This window comes from Heloderma suspectum, chromosome 6 (assembly GCF_057233095.1).
Source record: "Heloderma suspectum isolate Gila_16-S chromosome 6, 16-S_ref, whole genome shotgun sequence".
Taxonomy (NCBI): Eukaryota; Metazoa; Chordata; class Lepidosauria; order Squamata; family Helodermatidae; genus Heloderma; species Heloderma suspectum.
This window is the reverse complement of record NC_139463.1, coordinates 51,973,111-51,996,842: the sequence shown is the minus strand read 5'-3', so window position 1 is coordinate 51,996,842 and position 23,732 is coordinate 51,973,111. Positions and strand designations below refer to the sequence as shown.

The window sequence follows — 23,732 nt, the reverse complement described above, 5'->3', positions numbered from 1 at the left end:
ATATGTTTGGAGGATATGGTAAAGCATTTTATTCATGCATGAGGCTGCTCTCCTGAGAGAAGAACATGGCGGCTAACACATATATATATACACGCATAAGAGGCAGCCCCTGGGTGGGGGCGGTTCTGCCTTCAAGGTGGCCTCCACGCGAGGGTTACACAGCCAGTAGCGGCATTTGGTGGCAACTTACAACCAATCATATTCATAGAATAATAGTAGGGTCGGAAGGGGCCTACAAGGCCATCGAGTCCAACCCCCTGCTCAGTGCAGGAATCCAAGTCAGAGCATCCCTGACAGATGGCTGTCCAGCCTCATCTTGAAGGCCTCCAGTGTGGGAGAGCCCACCACCTCCCTAGGGAATCAGTTTCATTGTCATATTACTCTAACAGTCGGGAAGTTTTTCCTGATGTTCAGCCGGAATCTGGCTTCCTGTCCCTTGAGCCCATTATTCTGTGTCCTGCACTCTGGGATGATCGAGAAGAGATCCTGGCCTTCTTCTCTGTGACAACCTTTCAAGTCCTTGAAGAGTGCTATCAAGCGCTCTTCAAGTATATTAAGATAACACAGCAAAGGTTCAGCACATGCTCAGTTATACCTTACTCACGTAGGCATGATGATCTCATCATGACTCTTGGCACATACGCAGTGGTATCTGTTATTAGTGACCTGAGTACTTCAAGGCACTTCCTTGCATGAACACAGTAGAATTGCGAATGTGCTTTGTCCATCTCCAGCTACTGGAGATAGTCTCTTACTGTTCACCCACAGGGGCTTCTTTGCTTGTGTGAAGTATTTTTATCCTGGCCCTCAGCCAAAAAGGTTTCCAGAGTGGCTTGCATATAATCAGCAAAACAAGATAGTCCCTGCCCACAGGCTGACAATCTAATCTTTTGCTAACATGATCTGGAGAAATCAGCAAGGTGAAGCTTTCCAGGGCATGGAGATAAGCATTACCACTTGCTGAAAACGATAGATCATCAAGCTACGTGGCTCAACCACACTACGAGCGAGAAGGATCTTGGAATTGTCGTCGATCACAAGCTGAATATGAGCCAACAATGTGATGTGGCTGCAAAAAAGGCAAATGCTATTTTGGGCTGCATTAATAGAAGCATCGCTTCCAAATCCCGGGAAGTACTAGTTCCCCTCTACTCAGCACTGGTTAGGCCTCATCTGGAGTACTGTGTCCAGTTCTGGGCACCACACTTTAAGAAGGATGCAGACAAGCTGGAGAGGGTTCAAAGGAGGGCAACAAAGATGATCAGGGGACTGGAAACAAAGCCCTATGAAGAGAGACTGAAAGAACTGGGCATGTTTAGCCTTGAGAAGAGAAGACTGAGGGGAGATATGATAGCACTCTTCAAGGACTTGAAAGGTTGTCACAGAGAAGAAGGCCAGGATCTCTTCTTGATCATCCCAGAGTGCAGGACACGGAATAATGGGCTCAAGTTACAGGAAGCCAGATTCCGGCTGAACATCAGGAAAAACTTCCTGAGTGTCAGAGCAATACGGCAATGGAACCAATTACCTGGGGAGGTGGTGGGCTCTCCCACACTGGAGGCCTTTAAGACGAGGCTGGACAGCCATTTGTCAGGGATGCTCTGACTTGGATTCCTGCATTGAGCAGGGGGTTGGACTCGATGGCCTTGTAGGCCCCTTCCAACCCTACTATTCTATGATTCTATGATTCTAAGCTGCTTTTAAGGGCACAGGAGCCAGTTGAGAAATTGGCAACCCCTGATTTTCTAGGCCCTTCTAATCTTTTACTGCTTCCCCCACAAAGACCACTACCATGTCTCATTTTAATCATCTCTACTCCAGGATAGCTTTTTCAACTGTTCCTCATGGGACTTCGTTTTCACTTTCTTGATCACTGTCCTCTGGACAAGTTCCACAGTCACACATGTGGCACTCAGAACTAGATGAAGGTTGATCACAGCATAGAGCGGAATGTAGTGTCCCCTGATGTGGACACTACGCTTCTGTTAATGCAGCCTAAGAATGCAATGGCTTTTGAGCAGCTGCACCATGCTGCTGGCTCATGTTCAGCTTGCAGTCTCCTAAGATATCTAACTCCTTTTCACGTGTGCTGCTGCCAATCAAGGGCTTCCCCATCTTATACCCCATCTTGTACCTAACTGCAGGACATTACATTCTTGTTGGTTTCAGTCCAATGTTCCTAGCTGTCAAGATCATTTTAATGATACTGAATTCAATTTTCTTTTGTGTTAGCTGTCCCTCCTAGCTTCATGTCATCTGCAAATTTGATAAACCTTCCATCTATGCCCTCATCCAAATCATTTATTAAAATATTGAACAGCATAGGACCCAGGAGAGATCTTTGGCACACGACTTAAGACCTCGTTCCAGGTTGACACAGAGCCATCAATAATGAGTGCTTCTTGGGTACAGTTGCTCAGCCAAACGTGGATCCATCTAATAGCAGTATTGTCCAGCTCACATTTTATCATCTTGTCAACAAAGATATGATTTTGTCTAATACATTACTCAAATCAATATAAAGTGTTCCCATGATCTACCAAACCAGTAATATTATCAAAAAGGTGATAGAGTTGGTTTGGCTTGACTAATTTTTGATAAACCCATGCTGGCTTCTAGTAAGCAATGCATTATTTTCTAAATGCTTGCAGATTGGCCACTTAATAATCTGTTCTAAAAATTTGCCCAGTATCAATGTCGGGCTGACCCATCTGTAGTTTCCTGTATCCACTTCCCCCACATCCTTCTGAAGATAGGGACAACAGTTGTTCATCTCCAGTCTTCTGGCACCTCACCTGTTCTCCAGGAATTCTCAAAGGTGACAGACAGTGGCTCTCAAAGAACACCCACAAGCTCTTTCAGCACTCTGGGATGTAATTCATCTGGCCCTGGAGACATGGTCCAGCTTGTAGTGCTACTAATAAAAGACATTGTGCAGCAATCCATCTTTCCTTCCTTAATGGATTTTCTCTGATAAGAAAAAAGATGGAAGAAACAGTGGAAAAACATGGGAGGGTTACAAACAAATGACAATGACGTCTGGAGGCTCTGTAAAATTCTGTGAATGAGGCAGGGCAATTACACCTTAAAAGGCACATCTGGAAGCATCCTTGCACTCATTTAAAGCCGGCTGGGTTCTCTGACCATTTCCTTACCCGTCCTGGCTGTAAGCCCCTCCTTATATCATTTGTTCTACTTTTCCCAGTAGAAAATTCCCCTTGTGGGAGAAGACAAAATAGGAGCTGAGTATTTTCACCTTCTCGTAGTCACCTGATGGCCTGCCCCGACTGGAGGAGTCCTCATAGGAGGAGCTAGAGGCCCCAGAAGCCCAGCGCACCCCAGAGTAGGGGCTGCCGCCAGGCCCACAGGAGCCTGAGCCCTCGGGGGAGGTGGCTGCAGGGCCATCCCTGCCAGGAGAAGGGGCTCTGCCTCTGAGGCAGAGGCCAAGCCGCCCCTGACCTCCAGGAGTGTCATCGCCTCAAGTGACAGGCCGGTAGGGCTCCTGCGCGAAGGAGTGCTCGCCTCCAGAAAAGGCCTTGTCAGGAAAAAGAGACTCCTCAGGGGTAGGGGTCCAGAAAGGGAGCTCCGATTACTGCGGCTGAGCTCTGGGTGGGGCCCAGCTGGCTTTGGGCTTAAAAGCCTTCACTGGAAACCCAGCTGGTGTTGGAACAACTGGGTCCATCCAGCCTTTGCTGTGCACCGCACCTCCTGAACTGTGCCCTGCGATTGATGCTCTGTGTACCGACCGTCTAGACTGTGTAACGTACCTGACTGATTTGCAGTGTTTGACCTCTTGCTTGGTACCTTAACCACTCCTGCTGCTGCCTGATCCTCACTGACTGACTGACTGACTGACTGTGTCCTGACCTCTGCCTGGATTTTGACCGCTCCTGCCTTTGCCTAAGCCTCCTTGGACTGAAACCTGTGCGCTTGGGCATTTGCTAGCCAGCTTGCTAGCCAGCCTATTGCCCTGTATTTGCTTTCAAAGAGCCAAGAGCAATCTAGAGCAGGCCACCTGTCAACAATTCATCATCTTCCCCAAGCAGCAGGCTCACCCCTTCCTTGTTCTTCTAGCCCTGCATATAGCCAAAAAAGCCCTCATGGTTGTTTTTAGCATCCTTTGCAAGCCTTGGCGGTTAATCCGAGATCTTCATCTGAATATCTGTACATTTCCAATCACCTCCAAGCAAATGTTGGAAGGTGACCCCTCCCTCCAGCATTTTACATCCCTTTAAACATCTTAATGGTATGAAAGGATGCAAATCAGCAATCATTTGTTCTTCTTTCCCACTTGTATGGGGGCAAGATCTCATTATTTCCCTCCTGTGTCATATTGACAAAGAATATCTGAGGTTGCCATTTAAAGTGCAACAGCGGACCACTGGAGGTCATAGGAAGATGTTGCTTAACTCACATTCCTGTACTCAAAAAAGACAACACTGTTTCTCCTACGGTTCTTCCAGATATGATGCTGAAGTTGGTTACTAGTTCCAGTTCCTTATTTGTGGGAAACTTCAAAAGAGAGCTCAGTCAATAAACTGAATAAGGGCCTAATGTTTAAATGACCCTGCACACCAAAATAAACTCAGGGCTACCCCATATCATCATGATCAGGAGACTATCCCCTTCAATTTAAACAACATTTATCTATGATCAAAGCAGTCATTTTTGTGCAATGCATATTAATGCATGGTGGTCTCAGATAACAAGGACAAATAAAGAACTGGGGCTGTGAACCCCAAAGTAAGCTCTGGGCCACCCCACTCATACACTCAAATGTCCACCAGAGTGTCTTTTGTAAGATAGCCTTGAGTCTTGTCTGGCCCCATACTTTCTGTATGTGCAGGGCACTGTCAAATTGTTGCACCCACACCAATTATACCCCCAATAGGTAGAAAAGAAGGAACAGTAGATTTTGAGACACCCCAAATCAAGCACCCAAATGTCCAACAGTTTTCTCTACAAGATGGTATTGAGTCCTGTCTTGCCCAAAGCTTTCTCTGTGTGCAGGGCACTGTCAAGCATGCCACCCCACCCCAACAACAGGCAAAATACATAGAAAAGAATAAGGAACTGGTGCTGTGCACCATACAACGAGCGTTGGGCCACTCTGAAATCATACAGCCATATGTCTGGAAAGGTGTCCTCTAAAAGATAGCATTGAATTGTGGCTGGCCCAAAGTTTTCTGTATGCACAGGCACAGTCAAGCATGCCACCCCATGCCAATAAATAGCAAAAATATGTAGGTAGAAAAGAATAAAGAACTGGGCTCAGCACCCCACAATATGCTCTGGGCCACCTGTCATACATCCATGCACCCAGCAGAGTGCACTTTACGAGGTGGTGTTGAACTGTGTCTGGACCAAAGCTTTCTATGTGCACAGGGCGCTGTCCCGTGTGGTGCACCATACCAATAATGGCATGCATCCAGAGAAAAGAATCCAGAAGTGGTGCTCTGCAGCCCAGAATAAGCTTTCTTTGGGCAAGACAGGACTCCGTTCCATCCTGTAGGGGACACTCTGCTGGATGTGCAAGCATATAATTTTGGGTGGCCAGCACTGGCTCCTTATTTTTGTCTACTTATTTTTCCCTACTTTTTCTGCTTATACTTCTACTTGTATTTGGTGTGAGTGCACCAGTTTTAAAGCGCCCTGTGCATGCAGAAATCTTCAGGCTGGACAGGACTTCATGCCATCTGATAGAGGACATTCTCTTGGATTTGGGGTAGCCCAAAGGTGAGTGTGGGCTGTGCAGGACCAGTTCTTTATGCCTTTCTATGTATTTAGGTTATAATTGGCATGGTTGCACAAATTTGAGAGTGCCTTGTGCACACAGAAAGCTTTAGGTCAGACAGGACTCAATGCCATCTTCTAGAGAAACCCAAACTTTATTGTGGGATTCACAGCACAATTCCTTATTCTTGTTTATTCGATTTTGCTATTCTTGGCATGGGGGACATGCCTGGCAGTACTCCACGTGGATACAACTCAATGCCATCTGATAGGGACACTCTGCTGGACATGTGATGTCCACCCCTATAATTAGGGGTGGTCCAAAGCTTACTGTGGGACGGGGAACACAACACCAGTTCCTTATTCTTTTTGACATATTTTTGGTTATAACTGGCATGGATGCACAAATTTGACAGTACCTGTGCACAGAGAAAGGTATGAGCTGGACAGGACTCAATGCCTTTTTGTAGAGCACACTCTCCTGGATATATAGGTGTATGTTTTGTTGTGGTCCAAAGTTTATTGAGCGGTGCACAGCCACAGTTCCTTATTTGTCATTGTCATCTGAGTCACACATGAACGTGTTGCACAAAAATGACTATTTTGACTGTAGATAAATGTTTTATCTTGAATGGGACAGTATCCTCTTCTGGATGAGGCTTTAATCATGCAGCCTCATTCACAGAATTTTACAGGGGGTCCAGATGACATTTTCCACTTGTAACTCTCCTGTGTTTTCCCACTGCTGCTTCTTTTTTGTCCTGATTTTGATTTTGTTTTTGTACTTTGTGTCCTTTGACACTGCAAATCAGGATGCTACTACAGACGATCCCACACATTTTTGCAGTTTGCTGTTTTGTGCTACTTTGTTTATATTTGAAGCTGTGGGAGGATTGAGATGAGCGATTATTGTTGTTTACAGCACACATGAAAAGGGGAAATATTGCCAAGTCTCTGACTCACTGGTGGTTCTTGAATAGCTCAGGGCAGCTTTCCCCCGTTTTGACATCATGGGGTGTGTTTCCACACTATCTTGGCTTGCAACTTCGTTGTGATGTTCCCCAATCGCATCTGCTCCTTTGCCAGTTTCCACGGTGCTTCCACGGCTTGTCATCGCTGTGGCCTGGGGCGCTGTGCTGTTTCTGCTGAGCTCTCATCGAATTATTTTCTTGATGGCTGGCTGGAGTCAGGGTTGGGCCTGATGACCTCATCTGTGTTCCCGCCTCCTCCTCTTGCTCCTCCTCCCTCTCCTCCTTCTGCTCCGCTCTACTTTCCCGCTCTGGCCAGTCGCCTTCTGAGCCCCCCCCCCCCACGTGTTTGAAAGTGCAATTGCACTTTAACAAAGAGGAGTGAAAAAGCAAAGGTGCAGTTGCATGTTAACAGGAACTGCAACTAGGGATGGCAGATAATTCTGCCACGGACTCCAATGAGGTTGGATTCTAACGAATCCACCCCCCTCCCCCGAGTCTGTGGTGGAACGGAAGACTTACCTCCACCTCCCCACGGAATCCTCTTTGGCCGGATCATCCGGCTCCAGATTGCCAGTGATACGGCCGCCATGCCATATCGCTGGCTGAAAGGGACTGATTGTGGATGCCATTTACGGCTGCATTTACCTTAAACTAAGGCCATTACGGCCGCAAATGGCATCCTGGATGCCATTTGCGTCCGCAGTCAAGTCCCCTTCAGCCAGCGATATGGTATGGCGGCCGTATCGCTGGTGCTTTGGAGCCGGCTGGCGGCTCTGCAGAATTGCCACGGAGCGGAGCCAGCCAGCGAGGATTCCGGGGGGAGGAATGAATAGCCCCCCCCCCCGCAGACTGGCAGGTAGGGGATTCGTACATTCCTAACTGCAACCCTTCCCATTGTTGCTGTTACTTCTCCACACCATTGTAAGTTGCTGACAGAAACATAGTTCCGGGTGGGGTGGGGGGATTGAAAGTGAACATCATCAGACTGGCAGGGGCTGCTCAATCAGAGAGGCTTCCCCCCTCCAGGCTCTACTCCCCTTAATGCCAATCTCGGGAACAAGCCTCACTGACCACAACAGGAGTTACTTCTGAGTAGACTTCCCAGACAATTCCACCCATTTTTCCCCCTTTCCCTCTAAATGGCAGGCTAACACATTAGGAGGCACCCCTAAGGCTACTGCATTAGCAGGCACACGCTAAGTTGCTATCTCATCATCACACTATTGCGCAAGTCTTCCATCAATGTGCATACCCTCCATGTCAGTATCTTGCTATGACCCTATCACTCAATCGCGAAATAGCACTAGCACACATTTACACTATCGCGTGACAGCACATTAGTCCAGGGGCGCCTGCTGACTCCTGTTGAGGTCAAGGAGGCTTGTTCCAGAAAATGCGCTATCATGTGATAGCGTAAATGTGTGTTAGTGCTATTTTGCAATTGAGTGATAGAGCCATAGGAAGATACTGACATAGAGGGGGTTGATACTGATGGAAGACTTGTGCAATAGTGTGATAATGAGATAGCGACGGCATTGTTTCCCTGGTCCAAAGGACTCAAACGAATATTAGCTGTAGATCCTCCCCATGAGTAGTTCTGGGGAAGCGACCCGAGATAAACCCGATTTTCAGGCTGTAGTGGGAGTACTTGCTTGCTTGTGATAGAGGCTTCTATGCACTCATGTTCTAGCACTTATTTTCAACGATGTTTTAGAAGTTAGTCCCTTGGCACCCTGCTCCAAAATGGCGATGAAAGTTCCAGAAAAGAGGGAGGGAAAGGTCACTGAGGTCACGGGCCACACACCCACAAAGGCCAGGCTACATGCCCCATGGGCAGGGCCATGATACCGAACCCAGCGCGGTTGTGGAAACAGGTCAGTAATGGAGCCGAAGTAACCTGGAAAAGTCAGACTATAACCAGTCTCAGAAAAAATGGTTTTCCCGCGATAAAATGCGGGGCTGGTGCTGAATGGCCACGACGTCATGGAGACACAGAGACCTTGCCGCATAGCCAGGTTGGAGGAAATCGCTGGTGGAAACACAGCCATAGTTATATACACGCTGCGTTCCAGGGCTGTACAAATGGGGACCTGCAGTAAGTAGCAGTGGATGGAGGAAACAGGGCATGAGGAAGAGGGGCTATCCTTTCCTTTGCTGTGTCTCCCCTGCCCTGCCCAATGTGCCTAGCCCACTGGGTAGGGATTTTGTATCCTAGAAAGAGCTTTTTCTAGAGTGATCCATTTCATTAACTAGTGGGATACCTCCAAGTTTTCATTGGAAGCCATTTCTACCAGGTTGGAAGTGAGAGCTGCCCATGGATTTGACTGCAGCTGTGACTGGGCACCAGCATGCCCACTCCAAACAAGGGTTGCACCTGTGCCCAATCACACCAAAGCTGTTCTTTATTGCTTTCTATGGGCAGCTTTTACTCCTGCTCGTGGGTTGGGTGCGGGGGGGAAGAGAGGAAACAACCGTGTACAGAAACCAGACCTTAACTGGCTTAATTTATTGTCTTCTAAGAATCAGATGCAGGAGGCCAAACTTAGACCCCAAGGTGTGTGCCTGGCAGATCAAGTGTGGAGCCTGATGAGAGAAGGCAGCTTGAAGGCTCAGTTGCTGGAGGTTGGGTATGGGGCCAGGTGGAGGGTACTGTAGCAAAAGTTCTGAAACACAGCAGAAAGCCCCTTGTCCTCTTTGTTTCTGGCCCCTCACTCTGAGACTTCAGGTCAGGCCTGACAGCCCTACTGCTCGTTTGGGGGTGGGAGGCACCCAAGGTTAGAAAATAGGCAGTTGAGAGTCAATTCACCTCCAGTAGTGCTTGGGAAGAGCTATCCCTTGGGGTCCCTTGGAGCATCTCTACACCGGCCTAAACTCCTGTATTTAAAACAGGGCTTTCTGCTTCTGTTTTAAATGCAGGATTACGGCAGACTCCCTTTACACGCGCATCCTTCCCCCTCCCTTTTGCCCCTTAACCGAGTCTTCCATATGTTTCATTACACAGCCGCTAGATGGCGCTGTGGTCTCGCTCCTCTCATTTTGGGGTTTCCCCTTTTCATGAGGGAACTCAGGCACTGTAGTTTGATAGCTCATTATCTCTGATCTTTTAAAAAATGGAATACAGGTCACTTAGTGTGGGAGACGTCCTGGAGATTGAAAATGTCATCTAAAGGACCCACAGACTTCCATGAATAACCAATCTCAATAGCAGGATAAAAGCTTTGTGTGAAGAAGCCTAGTGTGCCTGGACAGCCCCCACCCCCAAAATTACCTAAACACTATGGGAGTCCAATTGTGGTTCACAAATAGGGTATAGATTTTTCTGTAAGAGTTGCTTTCTGTAGGTCAAGCAGGGTAGACGTATAAATCAGCAAAGCCGTAAGAGATGGTTTTAAAGAATGCTCTTACAGAATGAAATCAATACATACATATATCGTATATTCTTGCCCCTCCACTGTTTAAAAAAGGGTTCGACATTATTATGTAGACAGGGTTCAGAGATTGTTTCACTACAGTTGTTACGGAGATTGTAAGAAAGGAACTGTACTTCTAATCATGCACAGAGTGCCTCTCCCTCCTTTCAGATAGTATGGTTTCCAGCCACCAGTTGTAGCTTCTAAGCAAACTTTTCTTTGTAGAAATTAATCACAGTGAAGGCATTTTAAAGGGGACTTCTGGGTTGCTGGGGTGGAAGTGAAAGTGAAGGAGAAAAGGAGATTCCCCCTCCACTAAGGTGCCACCTTGGCTACAGCACATGGGGGCAGTGGATCAGCAAAAGAGGTCGTTGAACTGATGCCCTTTCTTCCACATACCTTCGAGGTTCTTCCTTCCTGATTGCAAATGATTGAAAATCCCCACCCATGTTGATACAATAGGGCAGAGGTTAACTTTTAACTTGGCTTTAAACAAGTGGGAAACAGTCACAAAATGTTGTATTTCCAGCTCGTACCAGATGTGCAGAGGGCGCAGGAGCAAACTCCTTCTCCATAAACCTTCCTCTGCTGTGCTAAAAGGTTCATATTTGGGGCTAGAAACCAGCCCTGGGATGCTATATTGTGTGAAGAAAGGTTTCTGCATAGTTAGCAGGGGAATGGGTACGTTTTCCTTCCCACTCAAAATACCCCCGCATGGATCATAGAGGGAATTGCTTAACCTTATGGCATGCAGCCCCAACCACAATTCCCCCTTCTCTGCCTCAATATTCGGTAGATCCTAGAAATCACCAGGCTTCTGCATGTCAGGCAGGGAAATGCTGGCTCCTGGAGCTGCTGCCAGGCAACGTACATCATTAGGGGTCAGATGGACCATGGTGTGACTCGGTGTAAAGCAGCTTCCTGTGATACTTGTTGAGCCTGTTCTATTTTTAAAAATAATATTTTTCTGAATACCTGGGGTGTTTCCCCAAGTAAGCAACAACCACTTTCTAATCTGTGCATGGCTCTGTTCCTCCCAAACCGATACTAGAAGGGATGTTTTGTAGTGTATTCTCACCTGATAGTCTTCCCAAGGCCCTCTACCACATTTTCCGTTATCCAGGTTTTTTGCTCTCTGCTGCTCCTCCTGTCTTTTGGCCCTGGATGAGATTTTTCTCACAGCTAAACCAACCTTCCATTTGCCCTATGGGAACAGCAACAATGTTCTTCATCAAAGCAGCTGAGCAAATGGCTTAGAAGGAAGTCCAGAGGAAGCAGAAAACCCAGTTTCATCCCTCATAAAAGATGGTACATCCCTAAGATGGTATCATGCAGTTTGGAAAGTGCTAAAGCATTTGTGATTTTGACACGGAATAGTGTCCCTTAGTTCCACATAGCAGTTTCATGATTAGCATATTGGGTGAGCAGAACTTGGAAAAAAATCTGCCAGGTCAGTTGAGGTTACCACATTCTCTTTCCTTAGTAGGGTGCTGATACCCCATAGTACTGCTCACCCCTCAACAACAGATGATGTTCTCCCCTACACGGTCTCCATGTGTGGCATGGAGCAGCTGTGGAATTCCAGCATGTCATTGGTAACTCTTTGCCATAAGAATAGTAAAACAGCAGGCCTGCAAGGCTGCCAGAAAGCCCATACTGTCCTCTCTGGTACCAGACTGTTCCTGGATTAGTACAAAACCGTTCCATTTCCCTGATTGCACCAGACACAATCAAGCTTAGAAGGAAGGCATACGCTACCCTAGGAAAAACCCCTGTGCAATGACACCTTGATAAATTCAGAGGGTTTATACTTGTCCTTTCTAAAGGACAAGTAGGTTTCACCAACAGTAGCCACCGAGTTTTCAGTTTTGCCAAGTTTGCCCAACTGAAGAAAGCACTTCCACAGAGTTAAAAGATGCATCTGTGTCAGACTACACTCCCTTTTGTGCCAGGTTTTTCCCCCACTATAAAAAGTAGAAAAAAGCATCGTGCACTGCCCTGGTTGGGGAAGGAAGGAGAAGTACCTAGTTCTGGGGTCTTGATTGTTTGCAGAAACTCTGCCACTGCCTTTTTTTAAAAGCTTCCTGGGGGCTTGACTATAGCAGTTTCCCCCAACCTGGTGCCCTCCAGATGTTTTGGACTACACATTCCATCAGACCCAGCAAGCATGGCTAATGGTCAGGGATGATGGAAGTTGTAGTCCAAAACATATGGAGGGCACCAAGTTGGGGAAGGCTGGACTAGAGTGCCAACATCTTTGTATAAGGCTACTTTCCCACAGCTGTGTATTAATCAAAGGTACCTCGGATCATGGCAATGGCAGCTTTGAATCATCTTGGGTGCAGGTTTGCTGGTACAGATCAGAGATGAAATGCAGGGTAATCTCTGCTCAAGGCAGGACAAAGGAAACCGAATCCACACAAGCCCATTGTCCTCTTGAAACCTATGGCAGCTGACATTCAAACATGCAATACATTTGCTGTGATATATGCAAATGTGAAATAGCTCTTTGACTGGCCAAGGGGTTAAGCTTAAAACAAATCCGGAAAGTGCGGGAGGAGTCCATTATGGCTTGGTGGACTCTCTCTGGGCATTAACCACCCCACACAGCCCAGTAAGGACTACTGCTGTTTCCTCCTGCTGGGCTGACTGGTCACAAGGGCAGGACACTCCTTCACTACTCATAGATATTGTCAGACATTAGCTGGGAGTGGAAGCAGACAGCCTGCCTTGGAGAATGGTCAGTCAACCCATGTAACTCCATCTGCAGTTGAAAAAGGCTGAGCTGATTCATAAAAGATAAAATTTTCCACATAACTTTTTTCCACATAAACAGGTTGAGAGAGAGACACACAAGTCAGAAACAAACCATACGTGGGATTTGTGCAGTGTTTGTCATAGACTTCCATGTAGGGAACTTCGACTTGTGCAACTTGACGGCTGCTGTTCCCTCTGGAGAGCCTTGTTCTTGCCATCAACCACGTCAAGTAGCAGGAAGTCCTACAGGTAATGGCTATACCTAATGCTGCTGATTGGCAAGTGCATGGGAAGGGAGAACTCTACCAAAACATACAAAGGATTCAAGAGCATACTGTGGAAGAAGGCAAAAGTGGAATATACTCATGAAAAGAAAAATTGCCCCAGAGCAATAATCAAAATGGAAAAATCTGGCTGAGGTGGGAGAAGGGCTTTATTTGAGCCAGAACCTATATTCGCTGTGAAGGCTCAGCCCTGGAAAAGGTGAACAAAGAACAATGTTTCTGAGCATATGTGAAGTGCCTCTCACCATGGAATGCCCATAGTCTCTCCCCCACACCCAAATGCATCTGAGCTCAGAGAATCAAAGTCAAAGCATACAAGCCCTGGTGAAGGGGGTGGGACAGGGGTTGCCCTCAGGAGGTCAGTGTCTGCAACCATAATTGTAAGTAGGGGTGGGCAACCTGTGGCCCTCAGCCTAATTTCTTGGGGTGTGGGGAGCAGAAACGGACAGAGTGATAGGAGAAAAAATGGGGGTAGAGCCCAAATGAGCAATTAAAGTAATGCCGGAAAACTCTCTGCAAGGGATCAGTTCAGCCCTCTAGCAAGGGCAATCTGCCCCTCCTTGTGCTGAGCAGAGATTGGGCAGGGGAGCAAGAGAAGGGGGTGGTGAACAAGCAAGAAAAAGGGGTGGCCTCCTAGGTTTTGGCCCTGGCACTGCCCACCACCAGAGTATTCCCCACCCCTGTTGTAAAGTTTTATTTACTGTCCTGAGTGGGTGCAGAGGCAAGTAATAAAAGCCTTATTCCTACTGCCCAGAATTGCTTCTGACCTATTAATGGCCCACTGTTACAAAAAGGGTTGGGCCCAAGGCTGTGATTTCAAGCAACCGTCCCTCCACTCAACAAAAGGAAAGGAAAGAAAGGAAAGGAGGCCCGCGCGTCCAGTTTTTATGTTTTCAGCAAACCATCAAGCACCTCATTTATCCTCCTCTTGTCTGGCTGACAAAAGTATCAGCGTGGGACGGGCTGGTGTGGCTCTTTCTCTTTCGCACATAGACCATGTGCCCCAATGGCATGTGAGACCTGCACAAATACTCTGGAGGCCGCTACACGTTCCCGCCCTTCAGCGCAGAAGGCGTGATACGCATGCTCGTGAGACCCCACCAGATAAAGCAGCACCTGCTGCGCTCTAGCTAGGAGACTGCCCATCACCATCATGCGGGAGGGTGGGGCCGCCTCTGCTGATGCCTGGGCGGCTGGGAGCTGAGCTCACAAGCAGGGATGTGACGCTGGTCTTTCCTTTAGCGCTCCGCCCACCCTCCAAGCGCTCACCAAAGGAAAAACAGATTAAAGAGGAAGGAAGATCTTAGCAGCTCTGAGCAGATGCCACATCTGCACCCTTCTACGGACACCCAAAATGTCATTTCCAGCTGCCTGGGTGGTGAAGGGGAAACCCAGGGCCAGAAGGCACTTGGAGGGAGACAGAGGAGTTGCAGGCACACGGGAAAAGAGAGGGGCGCAGAAATGATTCTGCTAGGGAGCTCATTGGCAGCAAGGTCAGACAACTGACACACCTACCCACACATATGCACCATGGGCCAGACTCCCACCCACCCACCTGACATACACATGCACACGCCTATGTACATTAGCCACACCAGTGCCCCAACTCCCCAAATCCACCCCATTTGTCTGGCTCTGTAGCGTAGCCCAGGTTGCTGGGGACTGAGGCATGACCGGAAGATGGACACTGGCCTAGAGCCCTTGGGCACTTGCTCCCTCCCACCCCCACCATGCTACAGCTTGTAAAATCCACACAGCTGAGTTGAAAAAGGGACTGTACAAAGCCCCCATGGGCAAGGAGGAGGAAGAGTCCCAGTAATACCTCCATTTCACCTCTACTCCCAATGTGTCAGGACAACGGGCCAGTGCTAGTTCTGGTTTTGCCAAGCTGGGTGGGGAGCAAAATATTCTTGGTACAGGAACAGGAACCACACAAGAGAAGCCACGCCCTTCTGGGGACTGCCCAAAAGTCACAGAGCAGTGACGCTTCTGTTGCTGTCATCACGCTCTCAGCAATTCATGTGCCCCGCATTGCCTGGCTCACAGTGGTTGGTGTTGGTGGAAAGGGATAGAGGGCAAACTTTCTTAGGCAGTTACTGTGGCACGTCTTCACCTGCCTTGGGTGCATCTTCCTGCATCTTGAGTGTTGAGTGCTGGGAAAGAAACAGAGCACAGCTTGGCTACACTCTGCAACTTGTTCTGTCCATCTCTGCTGTCAGAAGTCTGGGGTTTCTGTTCTGCCAAGCACTTGACTGGATGGAGAGAAGAGGAAGCAGCACCAGACTTGCATGGGAATACTGATCTCCGTGGTTCTGGTGACCTCTACTCCCTATCCCTCCCCACCCCATTATGCAATGAGGGTGAGCCTTGGTTCCGCCAGCTACTTCACATTGAAGACCATGAGGGGTCGCTCCTCACGTTTCTGCCAGGGACTCTTCTTGTCCCCCTGGTCATCAGTTCCTTCAGAGGGCTCATTGCTGTCATCCTCTGGGCTGGTCATTGAGTCGCGCCGCAGTTCGCTGTTGCTGCTGCGGGAGCTGTTGCCATGGCTACACCCATGTCGGGGAATAGTAGCAGCACGATGTTCAGTGCTCTCATCCAGCAGGGGCGTCAGGGAGTTGTCCTCAGGGGAGCAAATGGCAGTGCGGCTCTCGCTGCTGCTTTGCTCCATGTCAGCATCAGCAAAAATGAGCTTGGAGCAAGCGGGGCCCACAGGAGGGGCCAGGCGCTCCTCCTTCAGGCGTGTGGGCGGCTTGGCCTCATTGACATCCACGCCCGAGTCCAGGCTGGCATCATTGCTTCGGCTTCTCTCGTTGCCCTGGAGATCGATGTAAGAATGGCGGACCTGAGAGGAACGTCCGTCGAGTGACACAAACCAGGCGCGTGGGTGCGGCTTCACGCCCAGCTCCAACAGTTTCTTCTCAGTCAGCGCCTGCAGCTCCCCATTCAACTGGGCCATGGTGGATTCATTCAGTAACACCGGGATGGTAACCGAGCCACTGACAGACTGCGTGTGGGGGCCCCAACCCTTCACCTCAGTGTCTTCCCCTTGGTGTTGTTGGAGCTGGAACTGTGGGTGTTGCAGCTGCTGTTGGAGAAGCTGGTGCTGCCGCTGCTCCTGGGGCCCAAACTGGTGAGGAAGTCCTATGCCAACTGGATCCATATCTGGTTTGTTCTCAGAGCCTGCTGTAGCCTGCTCTGATGGTGCCAGACGCATGTAGTGGGCTGGAATGACAAGTGTTGGCATCACATTTCGATACATGGTATCTTTCATGTGGTCAATGGAACCGCAGAAGATTAGCTGCCCAGGTTGGCTCAGTGAGGTGGGACGGGCAAGATGGTCTACAGACTGTGACATCATGAAGTCAGGGGGCTTGAGGTCCCCTTTGTGGCCTGTATAGTGGTCAAATGGAGGTGGGAGAGGTGGTGGTGATGGGGGCTCCTGCACGTAGGCCTTGCTGTCACTGCGAGCTTGTTTGCGCTGTGTCTCATTGCTCTTGTCCTCCACATGCTGATGTGAATAACTGTGCTTGTAGTCCTCCAGGAGAGGAGGCTCAAGTGTGCTGGGGACATCTATGGAGTGGGCTGCCTTGAGCGAGTAGCCCTCCACCACTCGAGGGTAGTCATCCTTGAGATGATTACCTCGCTGGCTCAGTGTGTCTGCTGTGGAGGCCTTGCTAGTATGACGCACCTTCTGGTTTGACACTTGCTTGAAGAATTCTTCGCGGGAGCTCTCAAATTCCCGAGACGAGGAGAAAGCTGACTTGAGGATGGGTGTGTGCACATCTGTGTCCCCGCTGGATGAGGCAGTCTCCATGTGGCTTGTGCAGATGAGGTTGATCTGAGACATTGATGTGGCTTGGTCTTTCTTGGAGGCATCCAGTGCCCCAGAGAGCTGAAGCTTTCTATGGTGCTGACGTGGCTTCAGACATAGTCTCCTGGAAAGGGAGAAAGGAACGGAAATGCAAATATAGATCATGTGTGAGACATGTATGATTGTAGCCGAAGTGCCATAGCTCAAAATCAGTGGCACTGTACATGCTTTGTATACATAAGGATCCAGTTGAAGGATCTCAGATAACAGGGTGGGAGAGACTTTGGTGAACTGCTGCCAGTCAGAGTAGGCTAGATGGGCAAGTTGTCTGATCCAACATACGGCAGACAATATATACTATATAGTATATAATTTATACCATACAATAGAATGGGGACAGACAATGTGCTGTCTGTGGGCACCAGTGTTGCCCCAGACAGCTTTCTTGGCGCCCAGGGAGCTCCCCTAGCACTCCCACTTTAAAAAACAAACAAACAAACAAACAAACTTTCTTACCCGCAGATGGGATCACTTCAAAGCAAAGTGAGGGCCTCTAGCCACTGTCATCTTCATCTCCCAAGAATGCCTCTGGCTCAGAGACATTCTTAGGAAATGAAGATGCCACTACGAAGAAGAAGGGGGGAAAGAAAAAGGGACTCTTGTCACATCTGTCTGGTAAGCAGCAGGGAAGGGGGGCTAAAGAGGCTAGGGAGAGTGGGGGGGTAGGAAGGGCAGCAGTAAGCCAGTTTGGAGGGGGAGGGGCTCAAAGAAGCCCTGGTTTACCTCTGGAACTGAGAAATAACCCAGGTGGTTGACACAATAGCACCTGAGCGTTCTCTCCCATGGAGTGGTGCTAAACAAGCTCCCTGGTTTTCCAGGGAGCTAAGGGTGATGAAAGAAGTGGGGCATCAACTAGAGAGACGTTGGTGGAAAATTTGGAATGAGTCCAACTGAACATGGGCTAGAGCTCATTTGAAAGCCTATTCCATGGGAGTGAGGGTGGCAAAGAACTTTTACTTCACCACCACCACTGCATCTGCACAGAGTTGCCAAATGGAGCTTTTTTGGGTGGCTAAAGCCTATTATGCTCTGGCCCATGCGAAGAACAGCTAGGCGGCTCGATAGCCCATTGTGACCAATTTGCACAACCCTTAGTTTGCAAATTAAACAGATTGTATCCATGCCAACTTGGATGTCATAACTGATATAAGCAGGAAATTCCTATCCACCAAAGTAGCTCATCCCTGAAGATAAGCAGGCAGCTGTGCTGATAAGGCTGTTGCTGAGCTAAATTAGCTCTTGAGCATGCGTAGTGTATTTTCTTTGTTCTCCAGCTTTCATTCTGTATAAATGCATCCTGTTTCTTTTTTGGGGGGTGGGGGGAAGACACATTTTCGACTACCTCTCCTACAGCTGTGATGTGCTTTAATAAATTTCTGACTTCAACCTAACCTGCCTTGGATATCTCCTTAACAGAGGTGACCAGCATGGGTGACACAATCACTCCTGATCACTTTCTTCTTTTTGGCCTAGACCTTTCGGCACCATGGTATATACCATGGAGCTGAGAAGCGAAGGAGAAGACCGCTTGAATGCAGATGAAGACTCATGCTGAATCTGACCAAACACAGGCCCATTATCAAGCCTACTCTGTGGTGTTGATGGTGGCAAAGAATTCTTTCCTACCATCATTGCATCCTCTCAGTGTTGCCCTGCAGAGCTTTTTGGGGTAGTCTGCGGCCTTTTACAGGCTGACCAGAAAAAAAGACCTAATTGACCCCTCAACTGTTTGTTGTGATTGATTTGCAATACATTTTAAGGATAAGGTTTCTCAGATCTGCCATGACTTGGACTCCATAGGAAATGCAAACCAGATAGTGGAGGCATCCTGTGGGCACCATCTTGTCCAGTTTTATGGGATGAGTTTCAGTTATTGAGGTCTGATGATGTGGGCAGAACGCTTGGATCTATCTGTCTGAGCCCCCTGCCCTCCTTAGCTAGTCTGAAGACCTGGATCCAGGAAGTGATCACTGCGTCCTTGAGGGACGGTTGACTGAGAACATAAGAACATAAGAAGAGCCACGCTAGATCAGACCAAGGGTCCATCTAGTCCAGCATTCTGTTCACACAGTGGCCAACCAGCTGTCGACCAGGAACCCACAAGCAGGGCATGAGACTACCAATCCCTTTAAAAGAGTCAGTGGTTTGGCCTCTCCTGAAGAAGCCGGGATTAGATCCAGAAGACCTCAATAATTTAAGATCAGTGGCCAATTTTCCATTTTGGGGCAAGATGATTGAGCGGGTGGTTGCTGGTCACCTTCAGGCACTTCTGGATGATACTGATTATCTGGGCCCATTTCAATCAGGTTTTAGGCCCATTTCAAGGTGGAGACTGCCTTGGTCATCCTGTAGGATTACCTTGGCTGGGAGAAAGACAGACCCTCTCCTACAACTTTCAGTGGATTTCGATACCATCAACCATGGTATCTTCAGAGGAGGCTGTCTAAATTGGGAGTTGAAGGCACTGTTTTACAGTGGTTCTGCTCCTACTTGGACAGCCAGTTCCAAAAGGTGGTACTGGGGGACTATAGTTCTGCCTTGTGGATACTCCATTGTGTATACTCCTCAGGGTTTTTTGTTCCCCATACTTTTTAACATCTACATGAAACTGCTGGGAGAGGTTGTCTGGGGGAATGGAGTGAAGTGTCATCAATATACGGATGACACTCAACTCTACCTCTCCTTTTATCAAATGCAGGTAAGACAGTTACTATCCTGAACCAGTGCTTGGCTGGATGAGGGCCAATTAATTGAAACTCAGTCCAGACAAGACTGAGGTTCTGTCCAGTTAAGTGGTGTTCAACTTGCTCTAAATGGGGTTGCATTCCCTCAGAAGGAGCAAGTTCATAGTCTGGGGGTACCCATAGATCCAGCTCAAGTGGTCTCAGTGACAAGAGGTTTTATCATTTTTGGCTATGACCCTATCTGGATAGAGACAGTCTGAGTACAGTAATCCATGCAGAGGTAACCTCCCACCTGTGTTACTGCAATGCATTATATGTGGGGCTACCTCTGAAGGCAGTTGGGAAACTTCAGCTAGTGCAGAACAGGCTGCTTACTGGGATTGGCCATTTTGAACATACTACTCCAGTGCTGTGTCAACTTGCACTGGTTATCCGTCAGTTTCTGGCCCTAATTCAAAGTTCTGGTGCTGACTTTTAAAGCCCAAAATGGCTTTGGACAAGTTCTCCCATACGTTCCTGCCCAACTGCCATGATCATCTTTGGAGGTTCTTCTCTTCACTGGGTGCCACTGCCAAGAGCCTTCCCTGTGGTGTCTCCCTGACCATGGAATGCCCTTCCCAGGGACATCCTCCTGATGTCTTCACTGCATTTGCTTAGACACACGTTTAAGATCTTCCTCTTCCAGCAGGAATTTAATTTCTAATCCGGTGCTCTGATTATTAAACTGGCTCTTTAATATTTTTAACATTTTAAATGTTTTAATATTTGAATATTTTGGTATCTTCATGATTGTATTTATTGTTTGGGTTATTTTATTGCTGTTTTGGGGTGTTACTTTTTTAATGATTGTAAATTGCACGGAGGGCATCTGCCACTTGGGTGGTATATACATTTAATAAATAGAACAAATAATAGCCCAGGAAATAGCTGGGAATCTTTCTTCTCTGTTTGGAGTGAGAGAGGCCTCTAGAATCCTCCCCACCCACCCCCAGCTAAGGGGAGGGGGCTAAAGTCAGTGGATGGCAAGACATCAGCTTTTTGAATGAGGCAGAGAGATGGCTGAAAGCACCTTGGTGTACTGGGTGCCCCTTACTGGGAACAAGGACACAGGCAAAGGACATTAAGTGTGTCCAACTTGGTGAGATAGTAACAGAAAATTTGACATAGTTCTCCCTAATGCATCTGAGCTGCTCACTCCTGGAGTTGGTCAACAAAGGTATATGCAAGTGTGAGTGAGCAGCCAAGGTTCACAGAAGGCTCTGCCAAAACATCTGCTGCTGCCCATTAAAAGGATTAGAGTCCTTTGCCTGTCTCTCAGCTCTTGTGGGTGAAGTCACTGCTAATGGCCCTTTAATGGCCCTTTGAGCAATTGAATTGAATTGCTCAATTCAAGATATGGCCCGTTAAAAATTAGTGGCTGACCTGGTTCCTGAATCATAGTTCTCTCCTGTTGGGGTTGGCCCAAGCACTACTATGGGCCCTATAATTCTAAAGTCAGAATCTAATTCAGAAGTGGTCTGGGATAGTTTAAAGATCCAATTCAGTCATAGAAAGCCTGGGGCCTGAGAGAGTTTAGCTTGGCCTGGTTTCTCATCTGATGGCAGGCCGAGGAAGGGTGGCTGGTTGAACATGCTCTGGCTGTGGAATGTCAGAATGGTGGGGGCATCCCTCTGTCTGCCTTCTGCAGGGAGGGGAGTTGAATCACTCCTGGCCAGCTGTAAAGTTCGACCTTGAATGACATGCCTATGGCTAAAGAAGTTGATAGCCTCTCTGTGGGAATCAGACAGAGTGGGGAAGATTCAGTAAAGGAGAAAGAGGTTTCCAACTCGTTCCTTGGAACAGAAGTGTCTATGGAGTTGTTGTGCATTCGTTCAGTCGTGTCCGACTCTTCGTGACCCCATGGACCTTAGCACGCCAGGCCTTCTTGTCCTGCGCTCTCTCCCGGAGTGTGCTCAAGTTCATATTCATTGCATCGGTGATGCTATCTAGCCATCTCAGCCTGTGCTTCTCCTTCTCCTTTTGCCTTCAATCTTTCCCAGCATCAGGGTCTTTTCCAGTGAGTTTTCTCTGGAGGGTCTATGGAGAGCAGAGTAATGCCTTCTTTAATGTAATGCTGGCTTACCAGCCAGAATCTCCTGTCAGTTAGATTGGTCAAGAAGAAGGTCTCTTGCGGCCCCTACACCTGCATTTAAGCAGATACGAAGGCTATGGCGCTTTGCTAGGACCATTCTTGTCTTTATTGCCCAAAATCCTTGCTGTTTGGACTTACCGCCATTTGAGCCACTCAGAAGCACTGGATTCTTTGAACCATGTATTGTTAAGAACTTGCCATGGAATATAATCCTAGAAGCAATGTCTCTGTTGCCTGGACTACTTTTTTGTTTGGACTTAATGTTTCTTTAGTGCCTGAGATCATCAATAAACCTGGTTTTTATCCTGCCTGGGATCTAGTGTAGTAGAGACCCCAAGCGGGAACAGCTCTGCTGCTCAGGACTACCACCTACCTGCTGTTATCTTGAATCCTAGATTTATTCTGCCTGAAAGCATGGACCGGAAAGGCCTTGAAAGGGAATGTCTCTACTGCCTGGTACCCTCATTCTCTCTAGCTTGGATTTATCATGTCCCTTGATCTTTTTGGTCTGTCTAGACACACATCCCATGGAGATTCTGATGAAGACTCTATTATTGGACTGATCACTGCCTCTGGGTGTGTGTATTCTAGTTTGTTACTTGTTTCTGAACCATGTTTTGAATTGCCTGCAATGTTATCTTTATTGTGGCTTTATTGTGACCCTTGACCTTCCCTTGTATTATGAACCATTGAGATTTCTATGGGAAATTAATGTGGGACTGATTTCTGATCTCTACGAAAGCAGGATGGATCAAAGATCACCGTATCGGGGGCAGTTGACTCAGTGCACTTTGTTACTTGACCAGTATTGTGGTCAAGGCTGGAGGGGCCAACTGTGCCAGCTTAATTGCTCCAGGCAACCGTCACGGCAAAGGTTCAGGTGGTGGGGATAAGAAAGGGTAGTCAGTCATGAGGTCTGGAGACGGTGGCCAAAGGGGGCAGGCTGGTATTAACAAGGGTCATCCCTAAAATAATCTGGGCAAAGGTAACAGTACTCACTCCTGGGATCTTCTATTGTGAGGGACATCCCAGTTGGACTGCCTGTCCCAGTCGAACAACAGCGATCTGGCCCGATACCTGGGTCATTTGTAAAATCTAAGGGCATGGTCCCTCCATATCAAATAGCTGGAGAACATCAAGCCTAGCAACCCAGCATGATGCGGTGAGCACTGCCTGAATTGAGATTGGTTCTGACAATCAACAATAGGCCGAGACAGTGTCAGTGCCAGAGAGGTGTCTCTGATCTCACCCTCTGATGTCAACAGTATCAGAACTGGGCCTTGCATCAGTACTGTAGCAGTCAATGTCAGCTGTATTGGTTAATTTAGCAACGGTGGTGGAGCGGAGACTTGTATCGAAGGGGTCGATACAGATTGGCCCAGTACCACTTCTACTACCTTCTTGGAACCCTTCTTTTTCTTCTTCTTAGGCTTAGAAGATGATTTTGGAGCCCTGGCCTTTTTTAGACAACTTTTTTGCCAAGGAAAGTGTCAATGACCACTCAGGTGTGGGTGGGTCACGTTGGATTGGTGACCACCCAGGTCTGGGTGGGTCACAGTGGCAAATTGACCACCCAGTTTTGAGTGGTTTAATTCTGACCATAGGTAGAGTCTGACTGGGGATGAAGCAGACCTCACACTTCACAGGTGATGGCAAAGATGAAGGTCTTGGTGGTCACTCCGAAGGGTAGCTGAAGTCTGCGCCACAGGGTCCTTCAGCACTTCCACCGCCTCAAGTGCCTCGAGGCAGTGGAAGGAGGATGTCTGTCAGACCTCTGGCACCCAGCTTGCTTTGCAAAGGCGTGGCAGTACACACACATGTCAACCTCACGTCTTTCCCCAAGGCAGGAAGACAAAGGGAATGGCCATCTCATCTGTGGGTGGCAGTT

General features: G+C 48.1%; 1 protein-coding gene across 3 annotated transcripts in view; it reads right to left on the bottom strand.

Annotated features, from left to right (window-relative positions):
* Positions 1 to 12,950: 12,950 nt before the first annotated feature.
* Positions 12,951 to 23,732, bottom strand: part of FAM171A2 (family with sequence similarity 171 member A2) — a 65,881-nt gene continuing 55,099 nt past the window's right edge. For all 3 annotated transcript variants that reach the window (XM_084804311.1, XM_084804312.1, XM_084804310.1), the window contains exon 8: positions 12,951 to 17,093. In XM_084804311.1, the coding sequence (XP_084660437.1) occupies positions 15,536 to 17,093 (1,558 nt within the window). In that variant the 3' untranslated portion in view covers positions 12,951 to 15,535. The remainder of the gene's footprint in view (positions 17,094 to 23,732) is intronic.